A 22047-nucleotide genomic window follows, 5' to 3' on the forward strand; every position below is an offset into this window, starting at 1 on the left:
CAGAAAAACTCGAGTGGTCATCGCAGAGTTTTCTACGTTTAATCCATCAGTAAATGTATTAGGCGTTGCCACATACTTCTACGAGGTTCAAACATCTGGGCTGAAAACAGCTTCCGTGCAAACCCACAGTCTGTCAATTGATTCTACTGACACTTCCTCTCATCAGTTTTATTCGATTTGCACGTTTCTCTTCATTGTATCTGTTTTTTTTTTTATTTTGGGAGAGAAACCTTGAGGCTTTATAATCATCGTTCTCGATATTTTAAGTCCATGTGGAATTGGATCGAAATATTCCAAATTTTTTTCTCTCTGTTTGCCGTGGTAACTTATATGATACGACAGAGTAAAGTTATTTCAATCATGGGCAAAGTACATAAAAACATTTACGCAAATCCAAGTTTTCAAGAAGCTATCACTTGCCAAGAAGTAGAAAACGCCGTCCTTGGTATTCTGATTTTCATCGTCACTACCAAACTCTTGCGAATGATTCGCTTCAACAACCATGTTGCTCTATTCTCCAAAACATTGAAGATATCTGCACGATCTTTGACCTCGTTTAGTTTAGTTTTTTTAATTTTCTTTGTTGCATTTTTGCACTTCGGTGTCTTGATGTTTGGTTATGTATCTGAGCGCTACTCTACGATGCTGAAAGGAGCTTATTTCCAGATTGAGCTAACTCTTGGTCGAGTGAAAGCTAGACCAATCAATGAACTAGCAGAGGCCAACACCATATACGCCAGAGTATTCGCGTATTTAATTCTTTTAACTCTTACTATCCTTTGCATGAACTTTTTTATCGTTATAATGGACGATGCCCTTTCGGATGCTAAGAATAATGTGAACGGGGATGAGCTGTATGAACTTATTGATGAGCACAGTTGCTCGGCCTCAAAAGAAAGAAACAAGTTTTTATATGCAATCAGTAACACACTGAGTCAGTTGAGAACCTTCCAAAAATCAGAGGACGCAAAAGACAAGCATTTAGGGAACGTTGGCCTTGACTCCAAGAACATTTTGAATCTGAACTTTGATTTAAAAAGTCAGGCTACCGTAGTTTTGGGGGAGAAAAAATCTAGAGGAACAATAAGTAAACAGTGCAGCACGAGGAAACAATCATTTTTTGACAAGATAAGCAACATGTTAAAATCTCTCAAAGGTGAAAGCAATGAAGAATGCAGCAAACGTCCAGAAGAAAAGAAAGTGAGATTTCAAGAGGATGTCGTAGAGTCTTCTCTCCATAGATTAGGCCGGAGAAAGCGTGACCTGTTACAACGACTGGAGAGAATTGTTTCAGAGTTCTCAGAAGAAGACGAAGATTTTAATTTGTTATTAAAAACTGCAAAGGCTCGAAACTTCAAGGTTTAGAGACAATAATAAGAAAATGTGAAAAAGAGTAAAGAACTACATCAAAAACTAAGATGAAAAACGGATACTTGAGCACAAGACATCTTGCAGAGACGCAATGAGTTCCTCAGCGTGTTGCACGATTGTAGCGAAGAAAGGAAAAAAAGAACCACGGAACTTTGTTTTAGAGTTTTCTGAGCTGATCCCAGAGGAAGAACTTGTATACGACTTTTCATTTGAGCCAAGTGATTGTATATTAACATGGCCCGTATTTAAGATTTGAAGGCCCGTATTCAAGATTTGAAGGATGATATATGTGTCTTAGAGTTTCGTGATACTTGCTGTAAATATTTTTAATCACTTTTATTCTTAGTAACTGGGGATCTCTCTTTCTCGTATTCAACATTTTTATTCGTTTTATTTATTGTATTGTAATGATGAAATTGTGTTCATTGAATTGGACTTACTTATATATTTCTTTAGCGCTTTTGTTCGGAGAAACTAGCACCACCCATGCTTCGCTGAAATTCGAACGGAAATAATTTAAAAGTTATGTACGCAAAATTGACATCATGTTGCTGGTCTCTAACGTGTTGACCCGCTCTCCCCTTATGCTTGTCCAAGTTTCTACGACACAGACACCAGGAGGATGCTTAGAATAATGAACGAGATGTGGTTCGGCGCATGTTAAAAAGTTATTTTAATTTGGAGACGACACAATTATGCAGTTTTCAATTCATAATCGTTTTGTCGTGACAGTCCTCTTAAAAAGCTTTTAACAGAAAGTTTTTAGTCTCCCTTTATACTTTGCTGGTAACGACCTAGCCCCTCACGGTTCACCCTGAGAACCATGGGATCCCCCTTAACATGTCACTCCCCTCCTAGGCCATAAACAATGACTGACTCCAACAGGGAACATTTCACGCGTCCTTGGAGAATTATACTAATAACGAAATCATGTTGTGGGCCGCCGCCCTGGCGAAACCTTTAGTCCCTGGTGAGCAATATGGTGCTTCCTGGGGAAGTGACACCTTTTTAGTCACTTATTCCATGGTTAGCCTCAGCGAGCGCGTTCTTGGTTGTTAGAACCACATTTTTCGGCAGGTTTTCGGGTTGAGCCGCATAGAGGTATCTGAACCTTCCTCTTGAAAATGTTGTGTCCGGAGAGGAAGTTTAAATCAAAATTCTTCGTTGGAGAAGCATTAGAGCAGGAAGCATGTAGCCATATTCTGACACGAGCAATGAAAGCGTATGGATTTTTTTCTAATATATCTATTAACTAACTATACTATATCGTAATATTAACGCATAATTAGTTTGCAGTAAGTACAATTACAATGTTACGAGTTTAAACGAGGAATTTTCACAGTAGATGCTTTCAGCGACAGATCAACTCGCGACAGGTCTATCTTTGCGTTTTCTTTTCAATTCGGCTCCTGCTTCTTTGAATTTTTAAAATGTAAATTTTTTTTCTTTCAAAACGACACCCGTATCTTGTAGAAATTAACGAATTACACCCCAAAGACAGAATGAAAAAAAAAAATGGCATACTACTTATGTTTTCCATCGATCCCATTACAGCAGTATGACATCAGTCGTCACAGTTTTAATTGTCCCATTTCCCAATGAATTCGCTATGTAAAATGGATTGTTTCTAAATGGAAAAACCTTTCAATTTATATATATGATCAATTATATCACCTGAACTGCTCTTCATCGTTTAATTGACCATAAATTTAATATTGAAGCTAAATAGCTCAGGTGCATTAACAAATTACAGTTTTCAGTACCAAGCAATTAAATTCTTCGGAGATCTTTTATAATCGGTGAAAAACAACTAACAAAACAACAATGCTGCCATTTGTAAAGCATAGTTGTATATTTGTGAGAAGAAAATATCCAACTTTGGTCCGATCGAGAGGCGAACATTTTTTAACTCACGAGTAATTGTCTAATTTATAGCCAAGCTTGCGGCGTGTGCAGTGAAGACCTATTCTTAAAACAAAAACATAGAAAAAATGGTGGTAGGACATCAAGACGAAAAATAAAACTGTTCAAACAGTATAGTGCTGAGGAAATTTTGCGATTTTATGCTATATTTTTTGATCTGTCTTGGGGTTTGGAATTTTATTATTGACTCACTCCTCCACACACCCTCCCTCCCCTCCCTTCATGGTTATCCTAATTCCCATACCGACGAAGTTAATGGCATACGCTGTAAACGTTAACAATTACAACGCGCAACTTCATTTCTTTGATGAATGGATGGATATATATATTTTTTTCCATTTGACAGATGGAATACTTGCAATCGTTTTCTTTAGGAAAAATACTTATTCGCTATAGACATCTACATCTAAGCAGGATTCCTGAACTATTTTCATTAACCGCGCATTTTATCAAACTTTCACCATCTGCGTTACAACAAATTGTAATCCAAGCAATTTCAATATCTTGAATTTCTCGTTTTAATGAAGCCAGCCATTGCTTCACACCTGGTGGAAATAGCCTCTAGCCTCATTGGTCCGTTTATAAAGAGAAGAAAATAATTGTGACTTATGTCAGTAATATGCGATCGAGTATCGTTTTGCCCATTACACACAATCTCCTTTAAAATGTTAGAAAATCTTTTGCACTTGGGTTGCTATCAAGTGGGCTTCAGTTCGGTAAAATTTTTACAGTACTGTCAATACATTGTGCGCTAAGTGCAAACTCTATAATAATACAGCATTTGTAGTGCGCAAATTCCACGAAAATATGCTCAAATGCGAATTAAAATACGAGTTAAGAATCAACCCTAAATCAAAGAAGATATGAAGGTAAAAATTCAGAAAACCTCTGACGCTCCCTTTTACATATGGACATAATAAAATTGATTGATTTGTTTTAATCACAATACACACACACACACACACATGAAACTTAACATTAGCGGACTATGAAAACGCATCACGAAATAAACGTGTCTTAAGTTTAGACTTGAAGCCAGCAACAGTGCTTTCAGACCTAATCTCCAGAGGAAGCATTCTCCAAAGTTTCGGCGCCGCATACGCGAAGAAGCGATCACTAAGAGAAACCTTGGACAACTTTTTAGGGCAACTGAGAAGGAGGTTATTACAAGAGCTCCTAAGCTTCTACCATGAAGGTGACTTAATGGAGATTAAAGAGGCTACATATGCATGTGCTAAACCTTTAAGAGTCTGAAATGTGATTAAAATAATCTTAAAAACAATTCGAAATTTAACTGGTGCAAATTAAAAAGTGAGAGTGTAATATGGCAGTATCTACTCTGCTGACAAACCAGCCTAGCCGCAGCATTCCGTATTCTTTGAATCCCATTGAACAGATAGTCAGGAATACCATACATACATACATGCATACATACATACATACATACAATAGTTGACCACTCCCCATGGGGGCTTTTCAGGGCCAATTCCCACCCATCCCAGCCCAGGGGAGGACATCCACGTCACAGTAATCTCGTGCGTGGGAAATTAACGTCTCCTACCCCTAACCCTGCAGGAGACGGGGCCTACGGTTTATTAGTGCTTATCCGAGAAGACTAGAATATTTATCTATTTCTTGATTATAGAAGGTAGCAATTTCTCCTCACTTCTTTTAAGACCATGAGAATTGGTCCGGCCGGGGTTCGAACCCTCGACCTCCCGCACAACACAATCCGGCGCTTTAACCAATTGAGCTAACCGGACTCAAGATACTGTTATAAAAACCAATCCTAGATAACACAAATGCATGCACAAGAGTCTAAGTCCACCGTCTAGAGAGGTACTTCGGTAAACGCCAAATATTATAAAGATAATAAAAACAAGAACCAGACAATTTCGTTGTGTGGGTAACCATTGACAATTTTGTGTCAAACCAAGGGCCGATGTTTCTAGCAAAGGAGACCGCTAAGACGTTGCAATCACCCACTCGTATGCATTCAGTATTACCTTTAACCAACTGCTGAGGTGTTCCTATAACCAAAAATTGAGACTTATCATCATTTAGCTTACGACTGTCGGTTAACATCCACGAGCGAATATCATCAACACTGGACTCCAAAGCACTTAAGACGGAAAGCTCATCAATAGCGTCATTGTGTTGGAAATCCCAGTATAGCAACACTAGTCACTCGCGTAGTTTTTTTCCTATCTTTATTCTAGTCATCACACGCTTCGTATCGCGTCGATCTTAACCTATTCTTTTACAAACCCACAATATCGTAAAGACCACCCTTGGTTTCGCGTTGCGAGGTTACAAGGCTGACGTCACTTTTCCGACACCCTCCCCCCATTTGTCTTGGAGAGCAAATGTCTGTCGAGAAATGAACCTTATACCTTAAATTTTATGAACGAATCTATCATCTAGATAGATGATAGATTCGTGGGGTAGGTCATGGCCTTCCCTGTGGCCTACCCTATGGCCTACCGGTGGTCAGATTTTTAAAAGGATATCATTGAATGTTTTCCTGAGTAGTCTTACCAACGACTGCTGTTTTGGTGGCCACATTCCGGTCAGACTTTTTTTACCTTCTGATAGGAAATCGAGGAACAGAAGCCGGTTAAACGCAACTTTTGGGCAAACATCATCTCAACTCACCTTTCAAACTAATGCAATACTAGCCCTTCCTTTGGAAAAGCAAGTAAAGTTTCCGAAATGTTTATGGCGGCGATGCTTGCGTGTCCCGGGATGCTCGCTGCAAATTCAATACTCTACAGCACTTAAGAGGCGCTTAAAAAATTGGCCTGGCAAGTAATGTTTGTGTTTTCTTACCTGGATATATTCTCCGATTTTACGCCGTTCATTACATTTTTACACTAGTAAGTAAAGTCTGTTTACGAGCCTTGTGGCCCATTAGGCCGGTGCTTAACTCCGGTTTCTGTAGCATGAAGCGACTAGGAGTATTTCTACTCCCACCTGGATGGGATGCTAGTCCATCGCAGGGTTACTCCCAGCATTAAATTGCCGGTACCCATTTATACACCTGGGTGAAGAGGGGCACTGTCAGAGTAAAGTGTCTTGGCTAGGAACACAACACAATGTCCCGGCCGGGGCACGAACCCGGACAACTCGATCCGGAGTCAAGCGCACTAACCATGAGGCCACCGTGCCTTCACACATTTTTACACTAGCACTCCACAATATGTTACCAACTAACAGCCTGTACCGTGAAACCGCCATTTTGCATAGCCTCTGCGACCACGCACTATTGGCCCCTCCTCTCCCCTCCCCCCCTTAACCTACCGTTATGGGTGAGTGCTGTAACAATTGCATTGTTTCGTTCCCTTGAACGTTGTAAATCGTGTTAGCGACCTCTTAGTATACCCTTTTTAGAGACATAGAATTGTACGCCAGCGTATTCGTTCGACTCTTTCTGATTTCAGTTTTGTTTTTAGAAATCTGACCACCGATAGGCCACAGGCTAGACCACATGGTAGGCTATGGCCTACACGAGGGCCTACCCCACGCTTTGTCCACACCCTAATAAAAGTAAGTATATGAGTAAAACAGAGGAGGATATATGTTTCAACTTGTTTCTGAATGTAGTTTTTAGTTTTGTTGAGACTCAAAATGATTTGGAAACAGTTAACAACAATGACAAAATTACGCGTTTATGAAATAGGAATGCACGATATAATTCATGATTGTTCTGTCATAAATAACGCTCGTTGCAACACCTTTTCAGAAATAACGTGTAGGGTATTAGAAAATAATAGCCTAGTTACTCGGGCTTCCGTAGGGACGCCCGAGTCTGAAATTTCAAGCCGTTTTAATCGCCAAACGGGGGTCATGGTCCCAGGCGTTCCTTGCGCAAATTAGAGACCTTGATTAAGGAACCACACTGGGAAAACGGGCTTTTTAATGTGGATTTGAAGTTACTGTACAGCTTTTATTTATCGACAAAATACAAAAGTAAAGCAATTGTTTTCTCTTCTAACATATGAAGAAAGTCATTCACCTGCAATGAAACAGACAGAACACATTCGTGGTGTGAATAATCTAGTAGAGGAAATTAATATCATTCAAAATAAGCAAGACTGTCAGACTTTGGAATATGATATACAATTTATTTGCTGTTCATGTAAAATTACTGAGCTTGAAAGGAAATGCATCATGAGAAAACACAGGCAAAAACACATGTCATTCAAAGGTTATAAAAGGAAAATTCCCATGTCAGGCTGTAGTGAACAATAGGTATGTGGATGAAATACCCACAGAACTATCCTCACTAGAAAAACTACAAGAAATACTAATAGCTCAATGCATAGTATTTGAGAAGATTGTGGTCATGCCTAAAGGACAACAGAGAAAAATTAAAGGTGCAATATGCAATGTACCTGTAGAATGTGATCAGACATGTAATCAACTCCCTCGTCCACCAGACAGATCTGGTATAATAATCATAAAGCTAAAAAGAAAGTTACAATTTAGAGGACATTTTTATTTTCAAGCAGTACGACCAGAGTTAATACAGCAAGGTCTTCACTGGCTCAAAGTACACATAATCCATTGTACAAAGATATAGTAATTGTAATTAACAATATTGATAGCAATATCACAGCTTTACAAAATGATGCAGATGATAATGATACAAATCAACAAGCTACATGTACATCAAACAATGTAACAACAGATAGTGATCCTGCTTTGGAGTATGATGCAAGAGAAAATGATCAATTAAATAGTAACGAAGAAGAAAATGACGACCCCTTAGAGCCCCAGTATGCGACACATGCTTAGAGTCAATTATACCAAACTATCCAGTTATTACAGATAGTGGGAAGTCAGCAGGAAATGAAGTCTACAGTATAGCATCAGGAGAAAACAAACATCCTGTCTTATTTATGGTTGACAAACAATGTGAAGAACTAGCATTTCCAGTATTGTTTCCCAAAGGCAGGTATGGGTACACAGCAGAACGACAAGTTACAATTTCACCAGTGAAATATTTTAATGTTAGAATTTTACATTACATTGGAAGGTTTGCCACAAACCCTAAATACCTCTTTATTGCACAATTATTCATAATTGAACAAAAGAAAGTATCAGATAGTATAAATATTGCTCTAAAGAAGGTTGATGGGCAATCTGTCACTGCTTCTCAATTAAGAGCCAATCCTCAGAGATTAGTGAACCTTACTGTCCAAGATCAAGCATATTTATTTCTGAGGCAAAGACCAGGAACACCACCATACTGGCAAACATTCATGTATGAAGTACTTGCAATGGTTAAACAACTTGGCATTCCAACATGGTTTATGACATTGTCTTGAGCTGATTTAAGATGGAGTGAGCTTTTTCAAGTATTAGCAAGAATACAAGTCAATGATCCCACTGATGAACGAATTGATTCACTGTCTTATTGTGAGAAGTGTCAAATGCTCAATCTTAATCCTGTTGTAGTTGCTAAACACTTCCAGTACAGAGTTGAAAACATTATTCACTGAGGTGTTGCTCACTAAAGCTAAACCGATTGGTAAAATAGTGTACTATGTTCTTCGTAATGAATTTCAGATGTGAGGGAGTCCCCATTTACATACACGTATATGGTGTGACGACTGCTCCAAGCTAACCCATGTCAATAAATAAGCATAATTATATATAGACTACATAGATAAACATGTAGAGGCTTACTCACCAAGTAAGGAGGAAGATGCTGAACTGCATGACTTAATAGTAAAAATGTACCAGAAGCACAGCCATTCGAAAACCTGTAGAAAATACAAGAAAATTTAATGCAGAATTAACTTTGGTCAATTTTTTTACAAATTCTTCTCTTGTTGCAGAACCACTATGCAAGGATTTGGATGAAACTAATAAAACTAACATTTTGGAGAAACAAAAAGAAGTCCTTTCCTTGGTAAAACAGCAAATAGATGAGGTACTAAATCCAAGTAAATCTAGCTATGATTCTTCACTAACTCAGCATGATATTTTCAACTCTGTTGGTATTAGAGAAGAGCAGTATTACTCAGCACTAGCTGTTTCACCAGGCTCTAATTATGAGTTATCATTTAAAAAGACCTGTATGCCTGAACTCCGGCTAAGGAAAATTTTCCCTGCAACATTATTTGTTGAGACTGACTTAACAGACAAAACAAGAACTTAATGACCTGGATGATGACCGTACAGAGATATTCAAATCCAACATCATTGAATGCTACTGTATTAGACCAGCCTCTATTCCTGCTATAGATAACCTTTGTCTCACACAATTTGCAGCTTATTACTACAAGGACTATAGAAAAGAAACCAGTGAAACTATTGATGCACAACCAGAAGTGCTTACAGATCACATTTTTTAAATACAACATAGTAATAGCAGTTTTAGTGATTCATCATATTTGCCTAAAAGATATCATTGATGAATACTAATGACACTATGAAAATAATGTACAAAAGTCAAAGCCGTTATCAGATATCATAGACCAATTAAAAGAAAACAACCTGAACTGTTTTTTTTAATTTCCCATGCACGAGATTAGCGTGTGGTGGATGTCCTTCCCTGGGATGGGATGGGTGGCTGTAAGATTGGCCCTGAAAAGCCCCATGGATGTGGGAGTGGTCAACTAATGTATGTATGTATGTATCTACTTATGCTATATTACCTACATCCTCCGAGACCCAGGGACTGAGTCAATTTCAAGTTAGGGCAGGAAGAGCCCCTGGGGACATTGTCTTACAAAACTAGTTCCAAACGGTCGCAGTCGTTCTGCCAGCTGATTGGTGCCAGAAAATCTTTGTGTTTTTCTGCCCAATCAGAGTGAAGTGAGCTTTAGAGTCCTTTCGTGTGTTTTAACATGGACATATACTAGTAGCTCAGTTGCTCACTATGTTTGTTTGGACCGTGCTATGGAGATTTGCTGGAGGTGAAAAGTTTCAGTCTCAGCACACAATGTAAGAGAAATCGATCTGATTGGCCGCGAAAATCTTACCGGAAATTATACGAAATACTTTCGCAGGTATCACTAGAGAACGTGTTTTAAAGTTTGCGAGGTTTGTATACGACACAATGGCAATCCTCAGAGACTTAAGTGAACCTTATTGTCAAAGATCAAGCATTTTATTTCTGAGGCAAATACCAGGAACACCACCATACTGGCAAAAATTCATGTATGAAGTAATTGCAATGGTTAAATAACTTGGTATTCCAACAAGGTTTATGACATTGTCTTGAGCTGATTTAAGATGGCCTGAGCTTTTTCAAGTATTAGCAAGAATACAAGTCAAATCTAACTAATGAACAAGTTGATTCACCGTCTTACAGTGAGAAGTGTCAAAAGAAATGCTCAATCTTAATCCTGTTTTAGTTGCTAAACACTTCCAGTACAGAGTTGAAACATTCTTCACTAAAGTGTTGCTCACTAATGCTAAACTGTTTGGTAAAATAGTGTACTATGCTCTTCGTATTGAATTTCAGATGCGAGGGAGTCCCCATTTACATGCCCTTATATGGTGTGACGACTGGTCCAAGCTAACCCATGACAATAAATAAGCATATATAGACTACATAGATAAACATGTACAGGCTTACTTGCCAACTAAGGAGGAAAATGCTGAACTGCACGACTTAATCGCAAAAAAGTACCAGAAGCACAGCCATTCTAAAACCTGTAGGAAATACAAGAACATTCAATGCAGATCTAACTTTGGTCACTTTTTTTACAAATTCTACTCTTGTTGCAGAACCACTATGCCATGATTTTGGAGAAACAAAAAGAAGTCCTTTCCTTGATAAAACAGAAATAGATGAGGTACTAAATCCAAGTCAATCTAGCTATGATTCTTCACTAAGTCAGCATGATATTTTCAACTCTGTTGGTATTACAGAAGAACAGTATTATTCAGCACTAGCTGTTTCACCAGGCTCTAATTATGAGCTGTCATTTAAAAAACCTGTATACCTGAACTCTGGATAAGGAAAATTTTCCAGGCAACATTATTTGTTGAGACTGACTTAACAGACAAAACAAGAACTTAATGACCTGGATGATGACAGTACAGTGTATATTCTAATCCAACATCATTGAATTCTACTGTATTAGACCAGCCTCTATTCCTGCTGTAGATAACCTTTGTCTCACACAATTTGCAGCTTATTACTACAAGGACTATAGAATAGAAAACAGTGAAACTATTGATGCACAACCAGAAGTGCTTACAGATCAGATTTTTGAAATACAACATAGTAATAGCAGTTTTAGTGATTTTTTTAATTTTTATTTTCACAGCCGGGTAATATACTCCTGTGTTCTTTCTTTCTTTTTTGCAGGCTGCCTGTATCACAGCAGCAGCTCTTTTCCAGTATTTCCTGATGGCCGCTTTCTGTTGGATGCTGGTCGAGGGAATTTATCTCTACCTGTTTGTTGTAAAGGTGTACAATATCAACACCAAGATGCACATGTATCACGTCATGTCATGGGGTATTTATGAATATTTACCGCCTTATTTGGTATATGATTCCCCAACATACATTACATTCTTCTTTCTCTCTGTTTGAAGGCCTTCCTATCGTCTTGGTGGCCATTTCACTGGGCATCGTTTCTGGAAAAGATGAACTCCAAAGCTACACCAGTGAGAAATAGTAAGAAAATCATTAGCTTCTGCCAGGGATTGTAGATGGTTTGAAAGAGATACCGTTTCATCGGCTGGAATATTAATTTTCTTTCATTACTTTTTTGCCTATCCTTTGCTCCAGTTGCTGGTTGTCTTCGACTAATAAGCTGATCTGGATTTTTTTGACATTAATATCGAAACCGTAAGTTTATAACTCATATCATATGATGATTCGTATATTGGAACTTTTTCTTTGTCACACATTCGTGAACAATTGACTTTCGTGTTTATTTTGATCCGACGTCCATTTTCCAATATAAAGTTTAATTTTTTTAATTTTTTTTTTCAGCTCAACATTTTGATACTTGTACGAGTTATAAGGGAGATTACTACGCTTGTAGAACCATTGGCGGAAGACAACTACGGCAAGCAAATAAGGTATGTTTTGAAATATCACACACGAAAAAAAAAAAAAAAACCACCAAATCAACAAAAAAACAGGGCATAACAACAACAACAAGAACAAAACAAGCTAATGGAAGTTTGATAAATATATGTTTAAGTGAAACATGCAAATAAATATACATGCATTCCTCCAAGCAATGCAATTTTTAAAATTGCGTTCTCGTTTTTCCTTATATAAACGAGTTTTCCAATTTAGTTCCTCGGCTTCTCCTTGCGGATCATTGAGGTTCGCGGAGAAACAAAATTCACTTTTTCCCCCACGGTCGGCCTAATATCTTGGTATCACCTTGGTCTATGATACTCGCCTACTTCCTTTTTATACGGAATCTGTGGGTTATCTAAATTTGATAAATTAATGCGAACAAAATTAAGGAAAGACTAACTCCCATGCCAAGTTGCAATTGTTCTCATCTTTTAGACTTGGCGTTAAAGCGGGCGTGGTGTTGATTCCCCTGCTGGGTGTCACGTGGCTGTTTGGTTTTCTGTCACCATTGCACAAAGTTTTCACCTACACTTTTACCATCCTCAACTCTACGCAGGTTAGCGTTAATTTTGTGATTTATGAAATTTAATTCATCACACTAGAAAGTACTGGTGTGCAAATCCCTCAGTTTTCATGGTTGTACATTTTGATTATTGCGGGATCGAATTGGTCCTAAAAAAGGATAAATAACACGAGGAGAAGAGAGAAATCAGTAATTAATCTGTATTATCATTTACGGTAAAGAATCTCCTGCCATTTTTTTATGTAATCTATTGTAACTGATAAACGTTTTAATAATACCACTACATATACCCCAAAGCTTGGGAGCAACTAACCCTTATTATCGAGAAACTGCACTAGGTTGCCGAGAATGCATAATTTTCCATCGCTTTCTAGAAGGCGGAGAGAACAACAGTCATCTACGCGTATTTTGAACTCTTCGATATTACCAATAAAACAAAGCGCGATAGAACTTTTTAATATAATTTTTGGAGAAAGGTTTATCAAAAGAGTACTGTAGGAATAATAAAATGAATTACAAAATTCTGCAACTGTCAGCAGTTTCTCGATATTTACAGTCAGTGGCTCTTAAATTATTTAATTAAACTTGTTTTGATTTTTTTGTTTTCTTTTCTTTTTCATAGAGGTGGCTTGACGTAATGTTTGTCAATGTCCAGATTAGCATATTACAATTACTATGAAAAGTATAGAAAACTCGGTTTTTCAATTCTCAATCGCTAATTTCTTTTTAGCCTAACCTGGTTATACTAAAATATTTTGCGTGTGTAAATGCACTATAATTTAAATTAAATTATCAAAGAAATTCTAAATCGTTCTCAATTCTTCACACAGTAAAAAAAAAAAAAAAAAAAGAAAAAAAAAAACCTCAGTGATTTTTAGAGCATTTTTCTGTTTCAGGGGTTCCTGATTTTTGCTCTACACTGTGTGCGAAACAGCCAGGTGAGATGAACTTTTCACAGGTATGGGTTTTTCGGATCAATAAAGTTAGATACATTAAATTTACTGCATTGAATATATCAATACTAGCTACACAATTGACTTTGTTTTCGATTGTCATCAACAGATTCAAGAGCGATTGAAAAGAAAGCTGAACACTGTTTTTCCATCTACGTATATCGGAAACTCCACTACGAAGGGCTTACAAATCAATACAAGTGTTGTTGGCGATGAGGGGGCAGTTGAGTTGCAGTCTAGCCATGAATTTGAACTGAAATAGTATTTCAAGCAGGCTGCCACTAGCTGTCAAATGTTTAATGCGATCCTCAGTTTTAATCTGACGGTAAAGTCAGTTCGTTTTGCTCGGTTCGTTGGCTGTCGGAGTAACTCGTTTGTAGTGTGACAGTCATTACTGGCATTAGTTACGAAGATTCTATACCAAAGCAAGCCAGCTTTTCAAAGTCAGTAATCCTTGAGATCGTTCAAAAATGGATTAAACGCAGAAAGGCTTAGTTCCATTTTTAATCGTTGATATGAAGTAATATTTAGACTTACGCTAAACTAGTCGAAGAAAATTGTTGATTCATTTGTGATATCTAATCAGAGGTCAGTTGTCATCCCTTAAATTAGAGGTCAGGACTTAATTGTTACTTGAAGGATATTTTTCCAAACGGTTCAACGCTACTCTCGATATGTTGTGCCCTCGTCTAATGCATTTTGAGACTTAGTTGTTTTTAAACAATATTGTGTTTGTCTCTAGTCGTCTTTTGATTTTGAAATCATTAGTACTATTTTTCTATTTGTTAGTTAGCCTTTTTGAAATCTTCAGTGCCAAATGTAAGCTCTTCTTAAACAATGGTACAGTATTTAACCCTTTAAGTAATGAATAAGCTCAGAGCCTCTTGTCAAACAGTTTGTCGTTATGTAGTAATAGCAGCTATAGGAAAGACTTAAAGTTGAAAAACAAATGAATAAATAATTGAGAATTTAAAGGACACCTTTACTCTTTTTAGAAATAAACTATCGAAATGTTTCAAATGTACTTCTCAACGGAATTGTCATAAAAAAATGCCTTACCAAGCGATCTGATTTTTGATCGTTTTCCAAATAAGTTTCAACCCAGCGACTTCGAATTTCCCGCGAATAATGCGCAATGCATTCTCGGTTGAAGAAATGTAATGGTTACTCGCGTTGTGGTTTTTCATTCTTATTAATGCTATATTATTGTCTTCTAAAAAAAAGTAAAAGCTTGTCGAATATGTTACAGATCGTCCCTATGAGTTGTTCGCTCGGTGGTTGACATTTTCAGAATTAAAACTGACGTACCTCAATGTCCTTCATCTTCAACTTCACTTCCATTTCTCTCTTCACGTGAAGAGTGCTCCGGCTCTGATCTCAGAGAAAGCACTTACATACGACTTGACTTTAAAAACCCTTTCAATTGTATATAGATATATTAAATGATGACCATGTATCACGTGAATCGTTACCAAGTTACATCTTGTTTAGTTATATGTTCAGCATGTTAGGTTTGGCATCTTGCTGCTCTCAAGCGTAATGACTCACACTTTTCCTTCCTTCACCCCTTTGCATGTTTATCTTGTCTTCAGTTTTCTGACCCTTTAAATGTCGATGGTCAAAACCATTAAAAAGGTTCACATAGAACTCATGATTTCAAAAAAAATTTGAGAAGATAATCCCTAACCTGTGGAATTCTATGGTAGAATTGCATTACTATACGTGCTTAGATGCATTGCCAAAGAAGTCCCTTTGGCAAAGTTGATGATACACGAGGTTAAAGGCGCCTGTCCAATTATCATGAGCAGTCTCAGCTTATAGATGGATTGATGTCAATTATTTCTATTCGCGCAGATGAATATATATATACATCTAATTAAAATTTTTGTTGTGTAGTATCGCTGAGTACTTTTACGAGTTGTGTCGTATTTTGAAGAGCCCGTAGGGTGAGTCAAAATACAACTAAGAAGTAAAAATACTCAGCGATACTACACAACAAAACGTCTAAAAAGTTATTTATTATCCAACACGCCAAACTGTTATTTCAGTGTGGGCGAATTTTTGCCGATATTCATTTACGGGGAGTGCGTGACAGTATACGAAGCGGAACGGAATTGACGCGTTGTCGTGTTGCTGTTTCTTTTTTCTTTAATAAATGAAGAAATTTCCAAGTCGTCTTGCTGTTTTTCTTCGTTCGATTCATTTAATAAATTTGGATGTATATTTGCCAGCCATTCTGATTCTTCGTCGTCAAATGATTCAAATTGTCCGCCATTTTTTTTCGTAACTACAATTCAATTCTTCGCTTGCGCGTTGCGAGAAAACACTAACTCACAAAGAACTAGCCTTAAACCGGAATGATAATGGAGCTAGTTTTTAATTTTTTAAAACGTTATTGATCCAATCACAATTCTGTGTGCTATAGCAAAGTGTAAACTAAGTATTCCTTGTTTTAATGAAGTGATCTATCCGCACCTGATAGAAATATCCTTTAGACTCATTAGTCCCTTCATAAAGAAAAAAAACAGAATTGGTGACTATTGTTGGTAAGAAGCGATCAAGTATTGTTATGTACATTACATATTACCTCCTTCAAAAAAGACTTGAAATACGGTGGAAAATATAGTTTAGTTTATAGTTTATTAGCTTCGCCAACAAGTAGGGACACCGCAACAGCTTGCGTCAATTACTGCTGGCCCAGTAAACCCACCCATCCTAGCCCAGGGGAGGACATCCATCACACAGTAACCTCGTCCGTGGTGAGTTAACGTCTCCTACACCTAATCCTACAGGAGACGGGACCTCTATTCATTCCTCCCTATCCGAGAAGACTAGATTATCTAACCATTTCTTGATGTTATAGAAAGACGTCATATTCTTCTCAATTATTTTAAGACCTTGAGTGTTGGTCCGGCCGGGGCTCGAACCCTCGACCTCCCGCACAACAGTCCAGTGCTCTATCCATTGAGCTAACCGGGAGACGGTCGTAAATGCGTTATTACCAAGTCAAGAATAGACATAAACGTACCGGCATCTACTGGAGGCAACTTCTGCATTTCGTAAGCTTGATGAATTGGGAGATGAATCGGCTTTATTCCGGTTAAATGTTCACAACCATGCCAGTACCTGTGCGCTTCTTATATACTGTACAATCTATACTACATCTGTTGGTTATGTAATAGAAATGTGAGGCAAATAGTGAATGGTTAGATAGAGATATTTCTGTTATGAAACGTCCTGTAACAACCAATTGAATTAAACGGAAAAAAAAAAGAGACCTGACTGGCGGCTTTTATATAAGACCCTTTCAAAATAAACCAAATTGTTATAATAAACGCACGCCTGTTCTTAAGTTTCGTAGGAAAAACGAGAATAAAGAAAATAAACGTGTAAAATAAAAAGAAATGAATGGAAACAGAGGAAGTTATCTTTAAAGCTGATTTGATATGTAATTTTTATTTTTGTTAAGACACAAAATGAGTTGAATCTGTTAATCAAGATGGTGTAGTTATGCAGTTTTAAATTTGAAGTGGACGATATAATTCATAATTGTTGTGTTTTGACGTGATATACAACACCTTTCAGAAGTAATACGTAAACGCGTTGGATTAATTACGAACCTTCTAAAGTTATACTGTGACAGATGTCAGCAGAGAATACGTATCTGACGTCTTTCGCGGTAAGACAAAGTTCGTCCTTTTGAAATAAGTCAGACGCTTCTCCCGTGGAATGAAATAATCTTGTACAAAAGGAAAAGAGAATTTCATTCGAGCTCCCCTCATCATCTTGCTCTATAGAAACCAGGGCGCGAGTTTATACGAGGAATTTTTACAATGAATGCCATCAGCGACAGATCATCTCACGACAGGTTTATCTTTACGTTATCTTTTTAATTCAGACCTCTGCTTCCTTGAGTTTTCATTTTATTCATTTGCAAACTGTTTTCCTTCAAAAGAACACCCATATCCTGTAGAAATGAACGAATTCCACCCAAAGACTGGATGAAAAAAGAAAAAAAAGTAGCACAGTGCTAATGTTTTCCATCGATCCGATAACAGCAGTATGACATCATTCGTCGATTTTAATTGTCCTATTTCTCAGTTAATTCGCGATGTTCAGTGAATAGTTTTTAAATAGTAAATCTCAACATCCATATTTATAACAGATTATTTCATCTGAGCAGTTCTCCATCGTTTAATTGATCCATAAATACGATGCTGAGCCGAAATAGCTCATTTGCATTCACAAATTACAGTTTTCATTACCATTTAATTCAATTCTTCGGAGATGTTGCATAATCAGTGAAAAACAACTAACACAACAACAATGCTGCCATTTGTAACGCACACCTGTATAATTGTCTGCAGAATATATCCAATTTTGCTCCGATCGAGAAGCAAACATTTTTTAACTCACGAGTAATTGTCTAATTCATAGCGAAGCTTGCGGCGCGTGCAGCGAAGATCTATTCTTAAAACAAAAAATCAAAAAAAAAAAAAGAACAAAAAAACAAAAAAAAAAACAAAAAAGAAATGGCGGTAACACATCAAGCCGAGCGTATGATCGTATTCAATGGGAAATATGTAAATTCCATCATGAAACAGTATAGCACTGAGGAAGCTTTGCGATGTTATGTTATATTTTCAGTCTGTCAGTAAGTTTGGAATCTTATTATAATTTAGCGTGTTGACCGACTCCTCTACTCCCCCTCCCCCACCTCCCTTCATGTTTATCCTGATTCCCACGCCGACGAAGTTATTTGCATACGATGTAGACGTCAACAACTACAACGAGCTATTTTTTTTTTCCATTTAAAAGATGGGACATTTGCAATAACTTTCGATAGGAAAAATATTAAATCGCAAAAGACATCTACCTTTAAACATGATTCCTTGGAACTATTTTCATTAACCGCGTAATCTATGAACCTTTTACTATCTGCGCTATTACAAAACGTGAGCGAATACAGCTATTTAAGTATCTTGAATTTTTTGTATTAATGAAGCGAAACATTAATTTTCTCCACATCTGGTGGAAATAGCCTCCAGCCTCGTTGGTCCGTTTATAAAGAGAAGAAACTAATTGTGACTTATCTCAGTAAGAAGCGCTCGAGTATTGTTTTGTCCACTACACACTATCTCCTTTAAAACGTTAGAAAGTCTGTTGTGCTTGGGTTGTTATCAAGTGGGCTTCAATCCTGTAAAATGTTTACAGCACTGTCAATACATTGTGCGCTGAGTAAGTACAAACTCTACTTTATCCAGAGGTTTTGTTCCAGAAATGTAAAGGAAGTACTGAACTGTTAGATAAAGATATCTCGGTATTGGAACGTCCTGTAACCCCAAGAGAAATCCAACCGGAAAGAACATATTATCGGCGGCTTTTATTAGGCTCTCTCAACTAATCAAATTTTTTAATGTCTGTTCTTAGCTTTTAATATACTTGAAAAGAATATAGCTAATAAAGATAAATATAGAAATTGAAACAAAGGAAGAGAGGTGTTTAAGCTTGTTTCGGAATATAGTTATTAGTTTTGTAAAGACGTAAAATGATTTGGAAACAATTAACCACAATGACAAAATTACGCGGTTATGAAATCGAAATTCACGATATAATTCATTGTTATTGTGTCATAAATGAAGTTCGGTGCAATACCTTTCAGAAATAACATGTAGGCTCTCAGAACACAATAGCCTGGTTATCTACCTTCTTAAGTTGCTGTGACGAGATGTCAGCCGACAAGCACACATTGTAAGATCTACTGCGTACAAAAACGAATTGAGTTCATCGTTTAAAACTTATGACAATCTTGCACGAGAAGGGAAGGGTGTTCACCCAAGCTCATTCTATAAACAGGCTCTATAGAAAACAATGATAGCGATAGACAGATGGCAAGTTTGGACAAGAAATTATCAAAATTAGTTAATGCCGGTAGCGACAGTCAATTGTGTCGGCCTCATTTTTTTTCCCATCAGTTTAGATTAAGTTCCTGCTTCCTCGACTATTCATGGACTTGAGTCGTAAACCATTTTTCTCTAAACGGAAGCCAAAGGTCTTTAGAACTTAATGAATTTTACCCCGAGTGCAGTATTCATATTTTCCATCGATCTCATGGTAGAAATATGGCATCACTCATCGATTTCAATATTTTTTTTTCAAAGAATTCGCTACATCTAGCTTCAAAATTATAAATTTAGATAAAGTACAGATCAATTCAGTTTAACGTTTCCTCTTCGTTTAATTTATCGATAAAATTTTGGGGTGAAACCTGCTAAGTTGCATTTAAAAACTTACCTTACTAATTCACAATTTTCATTTCCTTTCGAGTCACTTATTTTTTGTAGATCTTGTCTTGATAAAAACAGGTAATGATCCCAACCGGCGCAAAACATTCCTGTTAATCATGCCTCTCCTATGCCATTTAAGCCACCTAACTCAAGCAAACGTTCAAAATTTGACAATGTCGTACACTGAAGAACAGGGAAAAAATGCGGTCGGAAAGCGGAACAACAAAGTGGTTGCACAGAACGATCCATAGTTTGACTTTCTTGGTTTTTTTAGAATCAAATTTCTGAGAACATCGTATTTTTTTTTCTGTTGATCATAAAGTACGCTTTAAAATAACTGAGTGGTCCTCAAATTTCAGCAACAATTAAGGATACATCGATAAAATAAAGTTAAAAGGCACTAGCATTTGCTTTGCTCCCAGGATGTGACGTCGCTGCTTAAAAGGAATCAACGCCCATCCCGGTTATTTCGAGGCATAGTTGCGAACTAAGTCTAAGCCGGATGATTGTTTTCCATCTTTCACCCAGATTTCTTGAGATAGGGAATATTTATGAAAATCATTTCAAAATACGTTTTGATCTTTAAGGAAAACAAAATCAAAGGGAAGAGATAGAGTCAGATGGAAGCTATTCTGCTCAGCATTCTTCAAATAATACTTTTTGCAGCATGGAACCGCTTAAAGAATTTTAGGTCAAAAACTTTTTCTGTGTTTGTCGACGGTACTTGATTCTATGAACAAAAGAGATTGCCTCTTTCGCTTTCTTTCTTTTTTTTTTCAACCAAATACCTTGTGTAAACGTTGGATGGCGACTTAGATCCTTAAACAGCTCTGAACAAACGATCTCCAACGCTCTCCAAAGGTACAGGTGTTTTGTGCATTTTGAGCTTTGGTGTTTAAGACTGATTATGGCAGCGAAAAGTCCTATTGTCCTATTGACCTATTCAGTTTCATAGCGTTACTACTGTAAGGACGTTCCCTATATTTCGTATGCAGTATGTACTCATGATCAATCGGGTTTTAAATCTACTTTCCTAAGAAAATGACTAGCACATAACTAGCACTAACTAGAAATATAATAAAGTTTGTCACTGATTCAAATGTTATTGTTGATATAATAATCGATGCATTTGTTCATTTTCTTTCCTGGAGTCATCCTTCCTTTCATGATGGAGTTGCAAGGAATAGGTGAGGCAGTGTAATTCAAATTTTATGTATCTTAAAATGAATAGGAAAAAATATTATGAGGCTGATTTATCAATGAGTTTTGATTATTTACAATAATAAATCATAAATGTTCCGTTGGTACATCAGTCCGATTGGGGATCTAAACGTGAGTTGAAGAAACTAAACAATAACTAAACAAGAACAAACAAAGAATAACAGCGCTTTCACCCTGATCTCCCTAATTTTGACCCTTAACACTTAGGTGATTCCTCAGTATTGCATTGCGCATCCCGTATTGCGCATAAAAATCACGCAATCGGGTGAAAAAGCGCGCGCATTTCGAGAACGCGATATTGTTTTTCAATCAATGGACTAGGTATAAAGGTACAATGGTCCTCAGCTCTTGAACGAGCACGTTGACCTGTATTTCTTACCGCAAAATTTTGGTGTACAAATTATCCCGTTTAAATTTTAGAAGTTTAAAAAAAATCGTCGACGGTAAAAAATATATTACTAAAAGTGTGCGAAAATCCTGTTGATGATGCAAATTATGACCTCGAAAGCGACAATTAGAGGATCGTTTCGTTTCGATGTGTTTAAATTGCGTAATTTCTCCACAGGTCATTTTTTTTTTTTTTTTATTTGCAACATGTGCTTCCAGTTACCGCAAAATTTACCGTGAGCCGATGAAATGACGCGTGTGGTTAGAGCCAGCACAGGCATATATGGGGTGTACAGGCACAAGCACGATGATCTTTCTTTT

General features: G+C 37.1%; 2 protein-coding genes and 1 pseudogene across 20 annotated transcripts in view; 2 read left to right on the top strand and 1 right to left on the bottom strand.

Moving 5' to 3' along the window:
* Positions 1 to 2403, top strand: part of LOC148736953 (polycystin-2-like protein 2) — a 6345-nt pseudogene extending 3942 nt beyond the window's left edge.
* Positions 1 to 22047, bottom strand: part of LOC148736918 (uncharacterized) — a 700731-nt gene that overhangs the window by 649664 nt on the left and 29020 nt on the right. For 4 of the 19 annotated variants that reach the window (XR_015997177.1, XR_015997176.1, XM_088750732.1 and 1 more), the window contains exon 3: positions 8990 to 9062. The exons of 3 other annotated variants lie outside the window; for them this stretch is intronic. Coding sequence is in view for 13 of the 16 variants with exons in the window: in XM_088750732.1 (XP_088606858.1) it covers positions 8990 to 9062 (73 nt within the window). In the remaining 3 variants the exon portion in view is untranslated. Of the gene's footprint in view, positions 1 to 5487; positions 7644 to 7688; positions 7760 to 8989; positions 9063 to 10885; positions 10963 to 22047 lie in introns of those variants that run through there. 12 more of the 19 variants (XM_088750748.1, XM_088750749.1, XM_088750750.1 and 9 more) reach the window with 9 other exon arrangements.
* Positions 11152 to 14808, top strand: LOC148736954 (adhesion G protein-coupled receptor D1-like). Its single transcript, XM_088747710.1, has 7 exons — positions 11152 to 11172; positions 11624 to 11774; positions 12075 to 12109; positions 12257 to 12345; positions 12791 to 12911; positions 13775 to 13816; positions 13941 to 14808. Exons 1-7 carry the CDS (start codon positions 11152 to 11154, stop codon positions 14091 to 14093), a joined length of 612 nt encoding a protein of 203 aa, XP_088603836.1. The 3' UTR covers positions 14094 to 14808.

Source organism: Stylophora pistillata, chromosome 2, assembly GCF_964205215.1.
Source record: "Stylophora pistillata chromosome 2, jaStyPist1.2, whole genome shotgun sequence".
Lineage (NCBI taxonomy): Eukaryota > Metazoa > Cnidaria > Anthozoa > Scleractinia > Pocilloporidae > Stylophora > Stylophora pistillata.